This window comes from Entelurus aequoreus, linkage group LG07 (genome assembly GCF_033978785.1).
Source record: "Entelurus aequoreus isolate RoL-2023_Sb linkage group LG07, RoL_Eaeq_v1.1, whole genome shotgun sequence".
NCBI lineage: Eukaryota > Metazoa > Chordata > Actinopteri > Syngnathiformes > Syngnathidae > Entelurus > Entelurus aequoreus.
The window spans coordinates 3,741,854-3,764,112 of NC_084737.1; the positions used below are offsets into that span (position 1 = coordinate 3,741,854).

Consider the following 22,259-nt stretch of genomic DNA (forward strand, 5'->3'; position numbering starts at 1 on the left):
TCAAACTTAGATTTAGACTTCCTTTTTATTGTCATTCAAATTTGAACTTTACAGTACAGATAAGAATGACATTTCGTTGCATTAGCTCATGGTAGTGCAGGATAAAACATCAATAAGGTGCCGATATAAATAAATAGATTACTGTACAGATAAATATATTGCACTTGTGCATATGCATCCACGTTTATGGATGTATGTTGTAAGTTATAACTTCCCTTTTGAGGAGTGATTCGTCATGTTTGTGCAAGACACTGGATGCTCCAGGACCAAATATGGAAATCAACAACAGATAATAAGACACCGGAAAAAAACCTGCTGGTCTAGAACACGACCAACAAAGTTTGTTATGCTGTTAAACTGTTGGTGTGGCTGGTATATTTCTGGTGTCTTATTATTTGTTGTTGATTTCCTTATTTGGTCCTGGAGTGTCCAGTGTCTTGCACAAACAAACATGATGAATCACTCCTCAAAAGGGAGATTTGATTCAGTTCAGTTCCGTGAAGGACACGATCCCTCTTCTTATCAGCAGGTGCATCCCTCTCTGTAAGCAAGCAGCGTTGGTCGGGTCCGCCTTTTGGCAGGTGCTAGTCCTAGGTGTCCCAATACTTTAGTCCAGTGGTAGTCCTGAGTGAGACCTACATAGAGGTTTTTGTTTCGTGTCTCTACGATATTGGTACTGGGAGTTAGAGGAAGTTGTGTCTGAGTTCACATTGTCATTATAGGCTATTGTGTGTAGAATTTTGAGGACAAAAAAGAAGAAATTGCATGTTCCGTTGTCATTTTTGGCACCGTAGCAGCATCAGTGCTGCGGGTCTTTGAAGGCTCGTAAAATCAAAACGGTAGCACTAATCATAACTCTTTCGTCAACTTTTAATCAGAAGGGTTCAATCTCTCTCCTGTAGCAGTTTGAAGCCCAAACGACAAACGCGCTCAGAGGAGATAACGTTTGATGTTTGGTGATCGTTTGTAACAAAAATGTTGTTTTGAAGGAGGAATAGCAAACTTCCTGTGGATTTTTGCTGAAGGATGTCAATCTATGAAATGTAGGTCTAGGCGAGACCTACATAGAGGTATTTGTTTCATGTCTCTAAGACGTTCCTACCGGAAGTTACAAGCAGTTTTGTCAGAGTTTTCCTCTGAGGAGCAGTTTTTTTCTCTGTTTTTTGCAAAAATTATGTAGAGCACAATTTTGAGTTTTGGGGTTCGTTTTTTTTTTTAGATCGCAATTTCCACCAGTCCCGATGTGTGTGAGAAGTTTGGTGAGTTTTGAAGTATTTTAAGGGGGTCAAATTACAGCTCAAAAATCAAAAATGAGTGTTTTTAGTCATTTTTTGTCTTGAAGGGGAAATTGCCAACTTCCTGTTGGTTTTCGCCCGAAGGAGTGAAATTATGAATTGTAGGTCTAAGTGAGACCTACATACAGGTTTTTGTTTCATGTCTCTACGACCTTCCTAGTGGGAGTTAGAGGCAGTTTTCTTCCTAGGGGGCGCTAGAGCGCAACTTTGATTTTGAAAAACTTTGGTTTTTTTACTAAAGTGTGCTGTACCCGGGTTTGTATGTGTGTAAAAAATTTGGTGAGTTTTGAAGCATGTTAAGGGGGGCAAAGTAGTGCGCAAAGCTGCGGAAGAAAAATAAAGGATAATATAATAATAATAATAATAAACATTACAAAAACAATAGGTTCCTTTGTAACCTGTACAAAGGACTCCCTGAGGGAGTCCTTTGTACAGGGTTCTCACTATAAGAGTTAACTTCTTTTGTCTTACTTTTAGACTTTGTTGCGTTGTAAGGGCTGGTCTCCTAAAGCTTTAGTAAAAAAAACCTTAATATTGTATCATTCTGTCTCGGGGGTCCTTTTTTACTCAACATATATGTCATCCAAAAGAACTTGGGAGTGACCAGTGTGTTTTATTCCTAGTCGCGCGCAACAATAGTCACTCGTTTTTTCAACTGAAACCCAAGGTTGTAATATATTCATCTTCTTGGACCTTCTTCCAATGCTTCCTATGATAGTCTTTGTGGAATAAAAGAAGAAACACGACAAATATCCTTCTGGATAAATAGGAAAAGATCATCTAATGACTTCAAATGTCTAAATAAGACTAATAAGGTGGTGTCAGAGTGGCATTTTCTTTAATTGTCAACTGTGCAATACCATTTCATGTTTACACACAAGAGAAGATATTTTTCTTAAATATATATATACAAAATCATACTTTTTCCCAGTCAATAGGTGACAATAACCTTTTTTGATGTTTGCATTGCTGTTGAATACTAAAAAAGAAGAACATGTTTCAGTTGTATGCAGTGATTTGTAGCCAGGTGTCTATATGTGGCAACAATGTTGAACATTCCTTTAATGTTAGGAAAATCAAATATTCATATGGAGGGAAATGTGTCTTTTTATGCTGCCGAACAAAAAAAGATTCATTTAAAAAAGAAAAAAAAAATGCATTTAAATCACCCCAAATATGTTCATACAAAAAAGTTTGGGTTGGCAATTAATTTTTGGGGTTTGTGAAAAAAATGTTTTTCAGTTTATGACTAACATCAACCTTAGAAGGAGTCAAGTGATTAAAAAAAAATCTGATTAATGATACTTGTGAATTTGGATTAATCATTTATAATAACAGGTTCATTCTATTTTGAATCATTTAAATGACATTTTAAAAAAGAGCCAACTATTTGTACACTTTTCCTAAATGTTTTACTTAAATTCACGTCATTTATTTGCTTCAAACTATCGATAAAATTCTGTCTGAGTGTATTTTGAAGGGAATTTGCGGCATGTGGGGTCACAATAAATTAATCTGCGTATAAGCATGATTAATGCGATAATTCTTTGGGATTAAATACGTGAGTTAACTTGTTATTTTGACAGCGTAGTTAAAAGCCTTGTTGTTTGTCACTAGCACTCACACTTAAGTCTTTGCTGTTTTCCCTCCAAATGTTTTGAAGGTGGAAGTAGTCAGAAGTCACGCCATCATCTGAGATTGGCCAATAAAAAGGCTTATAACATATCGTTCCGAGGAGGCCCCGCCCACAAGGCTGAAGTTGAGTTGGAACCAATATAAATATTTGCGACCCAAAAAAATGATTTGTAGTCCAACATTTTTTTTGTAACCCTTGAAAGTTTTGCAAAAAGATATGCAATCAATAAAACGACAAATATTTATAACTCAAAACAATAATTTACTGCCCCAAAAAATTTAACAAAAAAACAAACGATTTGCGGCACAAAATTATTTGCAACCCCAAAAAAGAATGGCAGCCAAAAAAAAAGGGAGAAACCAGAAAAAATATTTGCAACCAAAAGTAATATTTGTAATTTCAAAAAAAAATTGGTACCCCCAAAAAATATTTTCAACAAAAAAAAAGCAATTTGCAGCCAATCAAACTATTTGCAAACAAAAAAAAAACAATATGCAGACCAAATAAATAAAAAACAAAGTTGCAGCCAAAAAAATATTCAACCCAAAAAATGATTTAACTGAAAAAAAAAGATTGGTTGCATAGAAAGACACATTTTGTAATATTAGTCTGAACTTTACTTTCATATCTCTTGTTGTGAATATTCATACATGCAGAGATGAAGCCTTCTCTGCGTGTGTGTACCTCCCTGCCTTCTCTATGTGTGTGTACCTCCCTGCCTTCTCTGCGTGTGTGTACCTCCCTGCCTTCTCTGTGTGTGTGTACCTCCCTGCCTTCTCTATGTGTGTGTACCTCCCTGCCTTCTCTGTGTGTGTGTACCTCCCTGCCTTCTCTATGTGTGTGTCCCTTCCTGCCCTCTCTATGTGTGTGTCCCTTCCTGCCTTCTCTATGTGTGTGTGTGTGTGTGTGTGTACACCTTCCTGCCTTCTCTATGTGTGTGTACCTCCCTGCCTTCTCTGTGTGTGTGTACCTCCCTGCCTTCTCTGTGTGTGTGTCCCTTCCTGCCTTCTCTATGTGTGTGTCCCTTCCTGCCTTCTCTATGTGTGTGTCCCTTCCTGCCTTCTCTATGTGTGTGTCCCTTCCTGCCTTCTCTATGTGTGTGTCCCTTCCTGCCTTCTCTATGTGTGTGTCCCTTCCTGCCTTCTCTATGTGTGTGTCCCTTCCTGCCTTCTCTATGTGTGTGTCCCTTCCTGCCTTCTCTATGTGTGTCCCTTCCTGCCTTCTCTATGTGTGTGTCCCTTCCTGCCTTCTCTATGTGTGTGTCCCTTCCTGCCTTCTCTATGTGTGTGTCCCTTCCTGCCTTCTCTATGTGTGTGTCCCTTCCTGCCTTCTCTATGTGTGTGTCCCTTCCTGCCTTCTCTATGTGTGTGTCCCTTCCTGCCTTCTCTATGTGTGTGTCCCTTCCTGCCTTCTCTATGTGTGTGTCCCTTCCTGCCTTCTCTATGTGTGTGTCCCTTCCTGCCTTCTCTGTGTGTGTGTCCCTTCCCCAGCTTCAACCTTTGCATGCATTTAATAATTCCTGGCCTATGATATGAAACTTGTGTCTGTCATGTTCCAAGCTAGTCACAACTGGTTAAATGTTCTCTGCTAGGACTTCTATCACAGCGTTAAGGTAGTTGATGCATGATATAGTCCAATAAATAGTCATCTGAGAGGCGACATTACTTGCTGTGGTGAAGGTACTGTTGGGTGAACATGTTGAGCTCGCTGTCCAGCCAGCCTGCCTTGTTCCTAACACCAAAACATACAAAAGTTGCTTATTAGGAAATAAAAGAGTACATTTAGGCATTGCTGTGTGTTAATAGAAAGTGATTAACACACCAAAGAAATGTAGTCTCAGTCACAGTTTCATTGAAGGAGGGCAGAATAAGAGATGTAAATAAGCCAGGTGTGCACAAAGTGTGTTACATTGTAGTAACACAGTTTCATTGAAGGAGGGCAGAATTAGAGATGTAAATAAGCCAGGTGTGTACAAAGTGTGTTACATTGTAGTAACACAGTTTCATTGAAGGAGGGCAGAATAAGAGATGTAAATAAGCCAGGTGTGTACAAAGTGTGTTACATTGTAGTAACACAGTTTCATTGAAGGAGGGCAGAATAAGAGATGTAAATAAGCCAGGTGTGTACAAAGTGTGTTACATTGTAGTAACACAACAACTGAAGAATGCAGTATCAAGAAGAACATGTGTTGATGCTAATTACACACAAAGATGTGTCTTTAAATAGATGTATTTTTAGCCTTTAAAAAAGTACATGTGTCCCCCGCTAGGGCTGGGCGATAAAAATATATCAAAATATATTGCAATGGACACGTAATCCATATCAATTAAATAATTGCGTTGAATAAAAGGTTTGATCATTTTGTTTGCAAAGCAAGGTTGGTTGCATGAACAAAGGCTCTCTGGTGACCGAGCAACACAGGAAGTGATCACTAATCAGTGGGCGTGGCACGCTAACAGCCAATCAGGTAACAGTATCAACTATCAGGTTTGGTTGCGCCATCTTGTTGTGTGGCGGTTAATTGTTTGCATGGAGTGAGAAGAGAAAGTCCAAATAAAGAAATTGTGGATAAAAGAGGAAAAGTCACCTGGACAGTTTGTTACTCTTTGGACCGTAGTCAGACCAATGTGGTGTGTACATGACCTCATACCACACCACCTTAGCTCACCCTTTAGAGCACAGCTGTAACTTCCTGCCATTAAACCTGCAGAAAATATTTCTCAGGTTTCTATGTTTACATTTTCACACTTTTGTCTTACATATTCCGTATATTTGCACCTTCATTTTAAGAGCTTATAGTTCAGTGTTCAATGGGATTTTACTATTTTGTTGACATTTGCATTTGTTGCATTTGTTGTTTGTGCATTTGTTGCATTTGTTGACATTTGCATTTTGTTGACATTTGACATATATTTGCACCTTCATTTTAAGAGCTTATAGTTCAGTGTTCAATGGGATTTTACTATTTTGTTGACATTTGCATTTGTTGCATTTGTTGTTTGTGCATTTGTTGCATTTGTTGACATTTGCATTTTGTTGACATTTGACATATATTTGCACCTTCATTTTAAGAGCTTATAGTTCAGTGTTCAATGGGATTTTACTATTTTGTTGACATTGTTTTAGGGTTTTCATTGCTTTTGTTGACATTTCCTCTCCTTTCTCCCTTGATTGCGAAGAGGATGATAATCAGAAGAAGGTTACATTAGAAATGAAAACATTTACATTTGAGATATTTTTCTCCTGCTCCTTATTTTCGATGTGTCATAAAACAACATCAATAATTATCTATAGTGACCGATATAAAACACTTATATTGTGATACAGTCTTCAGCCAGCCCTAGCCCCACAAATAGATTGCTGTTCTGTGGGAACCACTGAAATAAAGACATTTATTTGCAGGCCGTAGGGGGTTCTCTTATGTGTTTTGCTTTAAAAAGTGGCAAACTGCACCTCTAATTTGTGCCATACCGTCATTTACAGGGGGAAAATATGTCAAGTGAAGTTACAAACATCGCAGGCATGTGAGCACCCTTGGAGAAAAACTAGAAAACTGGCAAAAAAAGAGGAACATTGGCACAAAGTTCTGCCCTGCAAGCCCCGAAAAGACATTTTGAACATCAAGACTACATTTCCTGCAATTAAGTGCATTTCTGCATGATATTTTACCTTTACATTTATTCTCATCTACAAACTACTTTTGGTTGGCTTTTTGACAATTACATCTCCAAAGTCATGTACCACATCAATTATATATTTGTGTAATTTAGTAACATAAAATTATCATTGAAAATTCAATGTAAAATTCAATAACATGCATGCAAAAAACTCTTACAGCCACGCCCCCTCAGGAAATACACGTCCGGTGTTGTGACCTCGGTTTACATCGTCATGTCAAACATATATTTTCTCGCAGGCTATTAATAATAGTGAGATACAGTCTGGTGTGCTGTGGGAGATGATCTAATTTCACCTATTTGGGTTAAAAATATGTTTTGCAAAGCAGTAATTCTAGTCTGCAAATGATGTGTTGTTGTTGAGTGTCGGTGCTGTCTAGAGCTAACCGTGTAATACTCTTCCATATCAGTAGGTGGCAGCAGGTAGCTAATTGCTTTGTAGATGTGGGAAACAGTGGGAGGCAGCGTGCAGGTAAAAAGGTGTCTAATGCTTAAACCAAAAATAAACAAAAGGTGAGTGCCCCTAAGAAAAGGCATTGAAGCTTAGGGAAGGCTATGCAGAACCAAACTAAAACTGAACTGGCTACAAAGTAAACAAAAACAGAATGCTGGACGACAGCAAAGACTTACTGTGGAACTAAGACGGCGTCCACAAAGTACATCCGAACATGATATGACAATCAACAATGTCCCCACAAAGAGGGATGAAAATAACTGAAATATTCTTGATTGCTAAAACAAAGTAGATGTGGGAAATATCGCTCAAAGGAAGACATGAAACTGCTACAGGAAAATGCCAAAAAAAAGAGAAAAAGCCACCAAAATAGGAGCGCAAGACAAGAAGTAAAACACTACACACAGGAAAACAGCAAAAAAGTCCAAATAAGTCAGGGTGTGATGTGACAGGTGGTGACAGTACACCTACTTTGAGACAAGAGCTATAGTGATGCATGCTTGGTTATGCTTTAAAGTCCATCCATCCATCCATTTTCTACCGCTTATCCCTTTTGGGGGGTGCTGGAGCCTATCTCAGCTACAATCGGGCGGAAGGCGGGCTACACCCTGGACAAGTCGCCATCTCATCGCAAGGACAAAAGTCATATCCAACAATTGCGACAAAACTTTTTTTACTGTCATCTGAGTTTAGTTTTTGAATGATTTCTGCTGGTGGTGTGCCTCCACATTTCTGCTGGTGGTGTGCCTCCACATTTTTCCAAGGCAAAAAACGTGCCTTGGCTCCAAAAAGGTTGAAAAACACTGAACTTGTTTTGGCGCTCCGTGGTCTCACTTTCCTGCAAGTCAGTGCGGCGTTTAGGCGGGAAGAACAGCAAGTGGCTGCGGCTGAGCACAGCCTTCAGAAAATTCTGTTTTAATAAATTTTTTGGAATATTGTAGTGAGTTTACATAATTCACCCACGGAACTTTTATAGAGAGAGTTCCGGTCGGACGGGTTTTCCCGGGACACATTTCCGGTGTTGTGTGTTGCACTGAGAAGCCACAGATGTTTATTTCCTGCTCCATTGCTGGCAAGAAAACAAAGTGGGACACGCCTCCTTCCACTGCGATCCTTACACGCTACAATATTTAATCGGAAAAACGCGGAAGTGATATTTTGAGGTTGAAATTAACGTTCAAAAACTTGGATTTCCGCGGACATTTCACATGCCAAATTGTGATCTGTGTTCTGCACACACACAAAAATTGAACTTTGGTTTTCTTAGTACTTTTCCTTGGATTACGTTCTTGTGTGGCATTTTCTTTAAAGGCCTACTGAAATGAAATTTTCTTATTTAAACGGGGATAGCAGATCCATTCTATGTGTCATACTTGATCATTTCGCGATATTGCCATATTTTTTCTGAAAGGATTTAGTAGAGAACATCGATGCTAAAGTTCGCAACTTTTGGTCGCTGATAAAAAAAAGCCTTGCCTGTAGCGGAAGTAGCGTGACGTCGCAGGTTGAAAGGCTCCTCACATTTCCCCGTTGTTTACACCAGCAGCGAGAGCGATTCGGACCGAGAAAGCGACGATTACCCCATTAATTTGAGCGAGGATGAAAGATTTGTGGATGAGGAACGTTACAGTGAAGGACTAGAGTGCAGTGCAGGACGTATCTTTTTTCGCTCTGACCGTAACTTAGGTACAAGCTGGCTCATTGGATTCCACACTCTCTCCTTTTTCTATTGTGGATCACGGATTTGTATTTTAAACCACCTGGGATACTATATCCTCTTGAAAACGAGAGTCGAGAACGCGAAATGGACATTCACAGTGACTTTTATCTCCACGACAATACATCGGTGAAGCACTTTAGCTTCGGAGCTAACGTGATAACTTCGTGCTTAACTGCGGATAGAAACAGAAAAAACATGCCCCTGACTGGAAGGATAGACAGAAGATCAACAATATTATTATTACCTCTACTATCAGGAGACACTGAACTAAACCCTGGACCTGTAACCACACGGTTAATGCTGTCCAGCCTGGCGAAGGCTAGCAATGCTGTTGCTAACAACGCCATTGAAGCTAACTTAGCTACGGGACCTTGACAGAGCTATGCTAAAAACATTAGCTCTCCACCTACGCCAGCCCTCATCTGCTCATCAACACCCGAGCTCACCTGCGTTCCAGCGATCGACGGCGCGACAAAGGACTTCACCCGATCATCGGTGCGGTCGGCGGCTAGCGTCGGCTAGCGCGTCAACTCAAAGTCCTCCTGGTTGTGTTGCTGCAGCCAGCCGCTAATACACCGATCCCACCAACAACTTTCTTCTTCGCAGTCTTCATTGTTCATTAAACAAATTGCAAAAGATTCACCGACACAGATGTCCAGAATACTGTGGAATTTAGCGATGACAACAGACGATTTAAGCTGGCGACCGTGCTATTCCAAAATGTCTCCTTCAACGATTGACGTCACGTGTAAACGTCATCATACCGAGACATTCTCAGTCGGATATTTCCCGGGAAATGTAAAATGTCACTTTATAAGTTAACCCGGCCGTATTGGCATGTGTTGCAATGTTGGGCTGGGCGGTATAGCTCGGTTGGTAGAGTGGCCGTGCCATCAACCTGAGGGTTGCAGGTTCGATCCCCGCTTCCACCATCCTAGTCACTGCTGTTGTGTCCTTGGGCAAGACACTTTACCCACCTGCTCCCAGTGCCACCCACACTGGTTTAAATGTAACTTAGATATTGGGTTTTCACTATGTAAAGCGCTTTGAGTCACTAGAGAAAAGCGCTATATAAATATAATTCACAATGTTAAGATGTCATCATTGATATATAAACTATCAGACTGCGTGGTCGCTAGTAGTGGCTTTCAGTAGGCCTTTAACGTATGAGAAATGTGGTTGTAGACCAGCTGCCTTGAGATAACTTCACTGCAAATGGCCGGTATGTACAAAAGCAGGGAAGTTGTCACGTTGTGTAAACGGTCAATAAAAAGAGAATACAACAAATCCTTTTCAACTTATATTCAATTGAATAGACTGCAAAGACAAGATATTTCATGTTCACACTGAGAAAGATTTTAAAGGAAGCGTAATGTCCTAAGAGTTAAACGTTGATAAGAAATGCGTTGCATGCACTATGTTCTTACCGCAGCAGCTTGGCTTTGCTCTGCATGGCGTCCAGCAGCTCAATCTTGCCGTTCATCTCGGTCATCTCGTCCTCAAGGTTCTGCCGGGTCACGTCCACCTGCTGGCAGAGCTGAGCAAACACCCCGGCGAGCTCTCTGGACGAGCAGGTGGGCAAAGAGAGGTTAGTGACATCACTCCCACACAGGACGATGCGTTACGTGCGTGTGCAAGCAAGCGCTCACTGCTGGACTTGGTGGCTGCAGTTGGAGCCCGTGTAGCTGACGATGAGCTGCAGCTTCTCACTGGCGTACTCCACAAACTGTCTCTTGAACGCACGCTCCTTGGCCCTGGTGGTCCAGGTGAGGCGCTCGTAGACAAAAAGGAGGCCGTAGAGACCCACGGACAAGGCAATCAGACGCCAGCCCACGGCCTTCCAGATCTGCCCACACACAGACGTGTCATGATTAATGTTCCAAAGGGGTGGAAAGTTGCCGGTAAATTTCCGGAAATTTACCACGGGAAGTTTGGACATTTTGACCATTTTTTGTTTATTCAAAGTTGGACACCGTCCATGGGAATGAATGGGGAATTCCAATAATGATATATTATTGGGCACTTGTCTGTATGCTGCTGCATCTTTGTGGCATACCTGACGTAGCTCTTTGCACACTACTTGCAAATGTACACCACCTTTCCACCTACATTAGTTGGGGTGAAATGTCTCCACACATCAGATAGTGCACGTGGCATTATTCTCTTTGTATTGATTTAATCTTGTAAAAGACTAATGCAATGCCACACACAGATATAAATAGTCAGCTAAACAACTGGAGTAGTCTTTAAAAATATTTGACTGATAGACAAATAAATAGAAATAGGCTAGAAAGATGAATAAATGAACAGTCAATCAGCATGCTAAATCAAACTATAAGCTACATTCTTGTATGACAACAGAATGGCTAGCACGGGGGTCGGCAACCCGCGGCTCTTTAGCGCCACCCTAGTGGCTCTCTGGAGATTTTTCAAAAATGTATGAAGAATGGAAAAAGATGAGGGGAAAAAAATCTATTTTTTTGTTTTAGTATGGTTTCTGTAGGAGGACAAACATGACACAAACCTCCCTAATTGTTATAAATCACACTGTTTGTATTAAACATGCTTCACTGATTCGAGTATTTGGCGAGCGCCGTTTTGTCCTACTAATTTTGGCGGTCCTTGAACTCACCGTATAGTTTGTTTACATGTATAACTTTCTCTGAATTTCTAGGACGTGTTTTATGCCACCTCTTTTTCTGTCTCATTTTGTCCACCACACTTTTAACGTTGTACACGAGTGCACAAAGGTGAGTTTTGTTGATGTTATTGACTTGTGTGGAGTGCTAATCAGACATATTTGGTCACTGCATGACTGCAAGCTAATCGATGCTAACATGCTATTTAGGCTAGCTATATGTACATATTGCATCATTATGCCTCATTTGTAGTTTTTTTTTTTAGGTCATTTAGTTTCCTTTAAGTCCTCTTAATTAAATTTATATCTCATGATACATGTAATATGGCTTTTAATTTTTTGCGGCTCTGGACAGATTTGTTTTTGTATTTTTGGTCCAATATGGCTCTTTCAACATTTTGGGTTGCCAACCCCTGGGCTAGCAGAACAGAAGGCAGAGGAAACTACACCTTTTGATTTAGTATTTGCTACTTGAACTTTACACATCACAAGAAAGGTCAATTTGGATCGCTAATGTTGTTGGCATAACTGAATGGGATTTAACATAGAGAAAATTAGCATCTCAGCTAACGGAGACATATTTTACTTCATTATGAGACTGTGGTGGTACATAAACCTAGCTAGCTAGAGATATTGGCTCCAAAATCATTGAACAAGTACAGGAACAGCTAGTCTGCTGGAGTAGTCTACAGTCATACAGTAACAAGCAATTACACCTCTATTACACTTAAATACCATAGATCAAATATATTTACCCCATCAACACTTACCTGACTGGATGAAGTCCTTGGGCTCAAATACTAGTGTGGCCTCAATAGCCCTGCTGTAGTGTGTAGCATGCTGGGAATTATCTGCACGTGTGATGGAGGAATGCACAGTGCAGGGTTGAAATTCTACTGAATTTGCATGAAATCAGGTTGTTTTAGCTAATAATCATGCTGCAAGATGTAGCATGTTGCATTCAATGTTTATTCCCATTCATTCCAATGGGAAGTTTCCAACTTTGAATATTCCCGGAATTTTGCAACCCTCGTCATGATGCGTGTATATTTCATGGAGGTCATGAGAGAGCGTGTCCTCACCACACCACCGACTACAAGGACGCCCATGGAGGTGCGAGACGTCAGGGAGGCAAGTCCCGTCACCATGGAGACCATCAGCTCCTCCTGGGTCATGGAGTTTTGCGGGAAGGGAGGCATGCTGGTGCTGACCGGGGTCAGTGCCATGGACCGAGGAATCTGGAGGAGAAGATGGTTTGTTTAACAAGCTACTTCTTATCTGCTTTTATTTTGTCAGTCAAGTAGTAGATCATGAAGAGACTGTCAGAAAGTGACTTGAAGATGATGTGTAAAACATCATCTGCCGTATTTCCTTGAATTAGCGCCGGGAATATGGTATTCGCATGCCTCGAATTACAGCAGTGTCAAACTCGTTTCGCAAAATAATTAGCGCATGCTTGGCACTTCCGCCGGGTCAAATATGAGTCATTAAATGACTCCCGCCTCCTGGTGGTAGAGGGCGCTAGTGATCGTTCTTGCGACTGCTGGTACTGCAGAAGACCCGTGCAGCAGAAGAAGACAACCGACAGCAAGAGTGCGCAGCCATTGTTTGCTTGGACTTTTACCATGGAGGATTACATATCTAAAATAAAACAGTTTTCTAAACTGGACTTTCAATCAAAGCAGGAGGTAATACTTAAAAGAAAGATCTCCATCGAGACAGAGAGACTTTTAAAACTGAAGAAAGATAAGGAAGACTTCTATATCGATGCTTTTCTTCAAAAGGAACTGGCATGGACTCATTTATACCTAAAGGTAAGACAATAGTAAAGTTTTTTTATTAAATGTGCTTTTCATGATAAGATAAGCGCCGGAGTGAGAAGAGGTTTTAAAATAATTAGCGCATGCTTGGCCATCCCGCAGGCTTCTGGTAAGCGCAGGAGTGACAGGAGGTTTTAAATTAATTAGCGCCCCTGCGGCTATTCAAGGAAATACGGTATGCAACATTTTGAGCAAAGAACCACCATTACATGTTATGTAGACCACAAGGAAGTCTTTTACTTTTAGAAAAAAAGTCATAATAATATGACTCCTTTAATGCGCCTTTTGTATGAAAAAAGATCAAAAATAGACCATTCATCGGCAGTGCACCTTATAATACGGTGCGCCCTATGGTCCGAAAATATGTTACTTGTATTGTTTGACTGTTTTTCATGTGTGCAATTTTGCAAGTGTAGATGAAGTTGCGACATACCTGATCACTGTAGCCCATGAGGGCCCGCCGGGTGTTCTTGGGCCCTAGGAAGCGGCTGACCAGCATGGTCCAGCCCAAAGAGAAGTGGAAGCTGATGTCCTCCTGGAAGTCGCTGCATAGCTTGTCACACGCCAGGTCATAACTCAGACTGAAGCACTGGCGAGGGACCAGTTTGTCCACCTGCTCTCTGACTGGACTGGGAAGGAGAGGCTTCAGACCCTCTGCACAGACACAAAACAATTCACACTTTGACCCAGAAGTCCACAATTCAAACAATAATTCTTAGTCTGAGGGAGCGGACAAAAAATGAGGAGTTTGATCTGAAGTTTGCTGAACTGTCAGGAGATGTTCTGCACTGCTGGACAGGTGTGTTTGTTCAAATACTTAGTTCAGGAGCTTTGGATGTTGCACCACCTTAGAACGTGGGTCAGCAACCCGCAGTCGGCTCTTTAGCACCGCCCTAGTGGCTCCCTGGAGCTTTTTCAAAAATGTATGAAAATGGAAAAGATGGTGGAAAAAATATAATTTTTGTTTTAATATTGTTTCTGTAAGAGAGCAAACATGACACAAACTTTCCTAATTGTTAGAAATCCTACTGTTTATATTAGACATGCTTGACTGATGAGAATTTGACGAGCGCCGTTTTGTCCTACTAATTTTGGCGGTCCTTGAACGCATCGTAGTTTGTTTACATGTACACCTTTCTCCGACGCTGCCACAGAAAGACGTGTTTTATGTCACTCCTTCCTTTGTCTCATTTTGTCCACCAAACTTTTGTGAGTCACTGCTCTCCATCAACTTCAGGTCTCTCTGTCCATAATGAGACTTTTGGCAATTTTTTTATGTTGTTTGTCCTTTTTTGTCACACACAGTTTTTTGTGGCAAAAACACCAAATATGCAATATTTATCCCTAAAAAATGTCAAAGTGGAATTGGAGCCTAGCATAAATCAATAATTAAGAACAACATTGATTTTAGTTTATAATTATTTTTTTGACTAAGGACAGTTTTTAAACTTCAAATTATTGGGGATCCAACAGCCCGACTCATAAAAGTTTAAAAAAATAAGTCGTACATTTATTTTTTTAACTTTCAACACTTCAGATCTATCAATCCAAAATAAGTTTATTCATTTTTCATGTTTTTGTTGTTGTTTGGTATTGGTCTTTTTGTCAAAGAGAACTTAGTTTGGCAAAAACCACAAAATATGCAATATTTCCCCCCCCAAAAAAATATTTCAAAGTGTAATTTCTGATGTGTAGTACTTGGAACCTTCAGTGTTTCCCATAAACTGCCAAGATACCTGTGGCGGTGGGGGCGTGGCTATGGGCGTGGTCACCATGACATCATCGAGTAATTTGCATAATTTACTACAATGATTTGATTTTCTCTAAAAAGGCTCAAAAAATGTATACTTACTAATTAATAATAACAGTTTTGTTTTAAACGTCCATCCATCCATCCATTTTACAATATAATTACAACACTTTATGTAGATATTTATATACAGATTTGAACAATAAGTTATTCACTGAAATATATTTATTAATTGTGGTTCTTACAAAAAATACATCTTATAAAATATAAAAGCTAAAATGTCTCAAAGCTCTGCCCCTTTAATTAGTGCATACTGGTAAATAATATGCTTGTAGTAGTAGGCTAAAGTTCAACATAAAGTGAAACAGGTGTCCTGCCACAGTCAGTAACAAATAAACAGGACACAGTAGTGGTGGTAGATAGACACAGAGCTTCATCAAACATCTGATCCACTGAACAAAGAGCTCCAAAAATCTTGAACTTTAGACTGCCATCAGTTTTACTCCCTACACTTAACCATGTGTTTCCTACTGCCTGCACACTTTGCACCCTTTGTTATATACACATGTTGTGTTTCTAATATAAATACATTTAATAAAGTCAAATACAAATAAGGCAACAAGAGAAGTATCCTACACTTCTCTTTTGTAAAGTAATTCTGATCAGCCGATATGTGCATCTACATCAACTATATGATTTGCCTGAGAAGCTGGAGAGGACAAAAAAAAATAAATAAAAAAATGTTTTCTTTTTTTTTTTATTTCTTTTTTTTGTTTGTTTGTGGCGGACGTAATTCTTTCGTGGCGGGCCGCCACAAATAAATGAATGTGTGGGAAACCCTGAAACACTGATTTTAATTCATTAATATTTTTGGAGCCGTGACAGCTTTAAAGAAAAAAACCAGCCTGCATGGCAGCTTTGTGTGATTAGAGTCAACGTTGCAAGTTTATCTCGTTACATTTGAACTGTTTGCTCTTTTATTCCACTTGTTATAGTATTTGTACAACACTTTGGACATGTATGGTATTTTGCAGTCGGCTGGGTTGGATATTGTTACCTATCATGTCTGCCTGTGTGGTTTGAAGAGCGCCGGTGATGGTGGTGGAGCACCTCTCTGACATGTTCTGGCCCAAACACTCTTCTATATGCCGGTGGAGTTCCTAGCAAAGAAAAAATAGGATTTTTTTACTTTGACAATGTAATGATAGTCTCTTTGTTCTCCAGATGCATCCAAAAAAGCAGGTTTACTGACCTCAATGCATACCGAAATTGAGCAAGAAAATAACTTTTGAAAGTGTGCTGGAACTCACTTTCTTGTAGACTTTCAGGACCACTGAGGATGGGTGGAAGTCCATGTGAAAATCATCTACTAGAACGTGGAGCTTCCTGATTTCTTCCGCCATGCAATTAGACACCTGGACACAAGCACAGAACATGGATGTCACTTCTTCTCCATGTTGGGTATTTACATCATCCCAGAAAGGTCAACTAGTCATTTGTTTGTTTGGCAAAATGTGCACTGTGCTGTTAGACATGTAGGAGCAGACACTGGTCTACTGTTTAAAAACTAATAACTCAACATGGAAGATCATTCTGTGGAGGACAACAATAAAAAGATGCCCCTTTACGTGGCTCTGAGTAGAGAGTGCAAAAAAAGCAAATGGATGGAGCCATATTACAAATATTAGTGGCAGTGACCTAACAGAGGAAAAACAATTTTAAAAAAAGCCAGATATATAGTCCATTCTGACATGGCCGATTATAAAATACATTAGTAAACGTCAATAATCGATAATCACTTTAGTTATTGTAAATAAAGTCATGCAGACAGTTCTAAAATTTGTCTGACAGAATCTTGCAGCGAGCCACCTCACCAGCTCCTTTATTTTAGGGCAATTAACTTCCAGTTTTGCACACATTTCCATCCATCCATCCATTTTCTACCGCTTATTCCCTTTTGGGGTCGCGGGGGGCGCTGGAGCCTATCTCAGCTACAATCGGGCGGAAGGCGGGGTACACCCTGGACAAGTCGCCACCACATCGCAGTGCACACATTTCCATTCGTTTAAATTATTTAACAGTTTCTTATTACAAATGCACTGTTTTTTGAAGTTGCAAGTGATAAACGCTTATTTAGTTAAACGAATAGAAATGTAAAACTGCATCCATGTACAAACCCCGTTTCCATATGAGTTGGGAAATGGTGTTAGATGTAAATATAAACGGAATACAATGATTTGCAAATCCTTTTCAAGCCATATTCAGTTGAATATGCTACAAAGACAACATATTTGATGTTCAAACTCATAAACTTTATTTTTTTTTGCAAATAATCATTAACTTAGAATTTCATGGCTGCAACACGTGCCAAAGTAGTTGGGAAAGGGCATGTTCACCACTGTGTTACATGGCCTTTCCTTTTAACAACACTCAGTAAAGGTTTGGGAAGTGAGGAGACACATTTTTGAAGTGGAATTCTTTCCCATTCTTGCTTGATGTACAGCTTAAGTTGTTCAACAGTCTCCCTTCTGCTATTTTAGGTGCCACACATTTTCAATGTCTGGACTACAGGCAGGCCAGTCTAGTACCCGCACTCTTTTACTATGAAGCCACCTTGATGTAACACGTGGCTTGGCATTGTCTTGCTGAAATAAGCAGGGGCGTCCATGGTAACGTTGCTTGGATGGCAACATATGTTGCTCCAAAAGCTGTATGTAACTTTCAGCATTAATGGTGCCTTCACAGATGTGTAAGTTACCCATGTCTTGGCCACTAATACACCCCCATACCATCACACATGCTGCCTTTTACACTTTGCGCCTAGAACAATCCGGATGGTTCTCTTCCTCTTTGGTCCGGAGGACACGACGTCCACAGTCTCCAAAAACAATTTGAAATGTGGACTCGTCAGACCACAGAACACTTTTCCACTTTGTATCAGTCCATCTTAGATGAGCTCAGGCCCAGCCAAGCCGACGGCGTTTCTGGGTGTTGTTGATAAACGGTTTTCGCCTTGCATAGGAGAGTTTTAACTTGCACTTACAGATGTAGCGACCAACTGTAGTTACTGACAGTGGGTTTCTGAAGTGTTCCTGAGCCCATGTGGTGATGTCCTTTACACACTGATGTGGCTTGTTGATGCAGTACAGCCTGAGGGATGGAAGGTCACGGGCTTAGCTGCTTACGTGCAGTGATTTCTCCACATTCTCTGAACCCTTTGATGATATTACGGAGCGTAGATGGTGAAATCCCTAAATTCCTTGCAATAGCTGCTTGAGAAAGGTTGTTCTTAAACTGTTCAACAATTTGCTCAGGCATTTGTTGACCAAGTGGTGACCCTCGCCCCATCCTTGTTTGTGAATGACTGAGCATTTCATGGAATCTACTCTTATACCCAATCATGGCACCCACCTGTTCCCAATTTGCCTGTTCACCTGTGGGATGTTCCAAATAAGTGTTTGATGAGCATTCCTCAACTTTATCAGTATTTATTGCCACCTTTCCCAACTTCTTTGTCACGTGTTGCTGCCATCAAATTCTAAAGTTAATGATTATTTGCAAAAAAATAATTGTTTATGAGTTTGAACATCAAATATGTTGTCTTTGTAGCATATTCAACTGAATATGGCTTGAAAAGGATTTGCAAATCATTGTATTCCGTTTATATTTACATCTAACACCATTTCCCAACTCATATGGAAACGGGGTTTGTACATTACAGGACAAAAGTTTGGACACACCTCCTCATTCAATGTGTTTTCTTTATTTTCATGACTATTTACATTGTAGATTGTCACATCAAAACTATGAATGAACACATGTGGAATTATGTACTTAACAAAAAAGGTGAAAGGTGAAAACGTGTTTTATATTCTAGTTTCTTCAAAATAGCCACCCTTTGCTCCGATTACTGCTTTGCACACTCTTGGCATTCTCTCCATGAGCTTCAAGAGGTAGTCACCTGAAATGGTTTTCACTTCATAGGTGTCGGAGTTTTGATGTGACAATCTACAATGTAAATAGTCATGAAAATAAAGAAAATGCATTGAGGGGAGAAGGTGTGTCCAAACTTTTGGTCTGTACTGTACATAAATTAAAGATACTTCAATAATGGATTTTTAATCGAATCTTAACTCTTGAATGGTGAGGTGCCCAAAGATTCCTACCTCTATGGGAAGCATTTAGCTATCACGATCGGTTCTTTGGTCGACATTTTGCATAGATGATGTTTTACACACCGCTTTCTGACTGTCTCTTCAGAACGCATAGTTTTATGTGCCTCCACTTCGACTGCATCTTTCCCTTGTCGGCCATGTTGTAGTTTTTAGCGCTTCCAAATGGAGTTTACTGACAGACATAAAATTGAAATGTATACGCTTTTTGTATTAGAAATGGCAACAGCAGAGGGTGCATGTGCACGTATGAGCCAGTTTGCCCCACAACTAAAGGAAATAGAAAAAGGAGGAGTTTATTGACTACAGCGAAGTCTACAATGGCAGACTCGCACAAAAGGTCTTCAAGGAAATTTCTACCATATATGAAGATATCCGCTAATGCTACAGGTCAGATAAGCAAATTACTTGATAATATAAAGTATGAAGGTAGGCAAAAGTATTTTATAAATATCTCCACAATGCCTCAATGGCTTGATTTGAAATTTTCGAGACTTACGTAGATCCTAAATACACAAAAACAGGTACCATCGGGTTAAAAAAGTTGGTTGTGCATAAAGGGACCCCTTTAAGTTAAGTTCATGACGTAGTACATTGAATGATGCGGACACATTTGTTACCGGATACTTTCTAATACACTTCTGTGTTGGAGATTTTGTATGTGTAAGTACTATGCAACTATATTTATTTGATACTTGTTTATATTGGCAAATGTGCCGTTTTGCACTGCAATATTGTTCAATTAAGGACACTTGTGTATACATGTCAAACTTGTGTGCTATTGTGTGCTTAGCTGTTGTGTAGCTGCTGGGTTTTCTTTTGCGGATATGTAACCCATATCAATATGGAATGGGGACACCCCTATAGTCATGTAGACATTCTTGTTCAGTGTTTCCCATAAACTGCCAAGATACCTGTGGCGGTGGGGGCGTGGTTATGGGCGTGGTCATCATGACATCATCAAGTAATTTGCATAATTTACTACAATAATATGATTTTCTCTAAAAAGGCTCAAAAAATGTATACTTACTAATTAATAATAACAGTTTTGTTTTAAACGTCCATCCATCCATCCATTTTACAATATAATTACAACACTTTATGTACATATTTATATACAGATTTGAACAATAAGTTATTCACTGAAACATATTTATTAATTGTGGTTCTTACAAAAAATATATCTTATAAAATATAAAAGCTAAAATGTCTCTTAAAGCTCTGCCCCTTTAAGTAGTGCATACTAAATAATTTAACTTTAGCCTACTACTACAACCATATTATTTACCAGCAACATAAAGTGAAACAGAGGCAGAGGTGTCCTGCCACATTCAGTAACAAATAAACAGAAAACAGTAGTGGTCAAATACAAATAAGGCAACAAGAGAAGTATCCTACACTTCTCTTTTGTAAAGTAAATGTGAACAGCCTATATGGGCATCTACATCAACTATATGATTTGCCTGAGAAGCTGGACAGGACAAAAAAAAAAAAAATTTAAATTAAAATTTTTTTTTTTTTTTTTTTTGTGGCGGACGTAATTCTTTCGTGGCGGCCAGCCACAAATAAATGAATGTGTGGGAAACACTGTTGTTTACATTTGATTAATAGAGGTAGTAGCACAACATGTGCCTGTACACTGTAGTGAAGATCTGGGCAAATTAAGGCCCGGGGGCCACATGCAGCCCGTTAAGCTTTTCAATCTGGCCCGCCAGACATTCCCAAATCATTTTTTTTTTAAATCGTTAAGATGGAAAGTGTAGCTGCTTTTATGATGTGCAGTGATGTTTTCTAATGGCCGTAAGTCTTCAACTATACAAAGTATTTCAATGGCTGGAATCTGCGACTTTGCATTATATAGTAGTTACTATGGTCATCTAATTAGTTACTATGGTCATCTAATTAGTTTCTATGGTCATTTAATTAGTTACTATGGTCATCAAATTAGTTGCTATGGTCATCAAATTAGTTGCTATGGTCATCTAATTAGTTACTATGGTCATGGTCATGGTCAGCTCAGACGAGGCACCAAGCAGTGTGGGTGGGGAGTATCAGCCTGAAATGTGGGTGTCAGGGACAGACGCGGAAGGAGATTTTTACAACAAAGTTCTAAAGCTTAGTGATATATCACATATATTAGATTGTAGGTGGGGTTTTTTTACCCTTCGCGTTCATATTTGGCTGTGTTTGTTGCATTTTTGTTGCGTTTCACTTGATTGTAAAATATGTGGATGGAGAGGGGGTGTGATGTTCATATGTTGTCAATAATAGTGTTTTATCCTTCATAGTTAATATTGTAATTCCCACATTCTTTATTTTCATGTACATTCTGGTTGTCTCATTCAGTAAAAAAATGTAAAATTCCATTCGTTTTTTAAGGCAGTCTGTCATAACATTTTTAGCATTTAGACATTATTGTGAGGTTTTGTATTAGTGTTCCTAAAAATAGATATATTGGCCCCCAGACACATGTTTTTCTCTAAATTTGGCCCCCCCAAAGCAAAATAATTGCCCAGGCCTGCTGTAGCGTATTGTTGCTCACCTGCCTCTCCACCTCCTCTGTGATCTTCTTGATCTTGGTCTTACAGTCCATAGTCAGTAGGTCCAACTGCTTGTCGATAAACTCCAGTCGCTCTTGACGGTCTTCTTTGGTCTCAAGACAGTAGACCCTACAGATGCACATTATGTTACACAATAGATGTTTAGGCACGGTGGTAACAAGTCTGTGATAACATAAATGTTAGTTTCAAATGAATACAATGGAGTGACAATTTCTATCCATCAAGCCAGGGGTCACCAACGTGGTGCCCGCGGGCACCAGGTAGCCCGTAAGGACCAGATGAGTAGCCCGCTGGCCTGTTCTAAAAATAGCTCAAATAGCAGCACTTACCAGTGAGCTGCCTCTATTTTTTTTAAATTTTATTTATTTACTAGCAAGCTGGTCTCGCTTTGCTCGACATTTTTAATTCTAAGAGAGACAAAACTCAATAGAATTTGAAAATCCAAGGAAATATTTTAAAGACTTGGTCTTCACTTGTTTAAATAAATTCATTAATTTTTTTACTTTGCTTCTTATAACTTTCAGAAAGACAATTTT

General features: G+C 39.6%; 1 protein-coding gene across 3 annotated transcripts in view; it reads right to left on the reverse strand.

The window, feature by feature from the left end:
• mfn2 (mitofusin 2) overlaps positions 1 to 22,259 on the reverse strand; it is a 60,487-nt gene that overhangs the window by 11,972 nt on the left and 26,256 nt on the right. For 2 of the 3 annotated variants that reach the window (XM_062052418.1, XM_062052419.1), the window contains 8 exons: positions 21,705 to 21,831; positions 16,301 to 16,405; positions 16,048 to 16,150; positions 13,674 to 13,894; positions 12,503 to 12,658; positions 10,432 to 10,628; positions 10,210 to 10,344; positions 4,597 to 4,662 (listed from right to left, as the gene is read on the reverse strand). In XM_062052418.1, coding sequence (XP_061908402.1) covers positions 4,597 to 4,662; positions 10,210 to 10,344; positions 10,432 to 10,628; positions 12,503 to 12,658; positions 13,674 to 13,894; positions 16,048 to 16,150; positions 16,301 to 16,405; positions 21,705 to 21,831 — 1,110 coding nt within the window. Of the gene's footprint in view, positions 1 to 2,116; positions 4,663 to 10,209; positions 10,345 to 10,431; positions 10,629 to 12,502; positions 12,659 to 13,673; positions 13,895 to 16,047; positions 16,151 to 16,300; positions 16,406 to 21,704; positions 21,832 to 22,259 lie in introns of those variants that run through there. The other variant, XM_062052420.1, reaches the window with a different exon arrangement.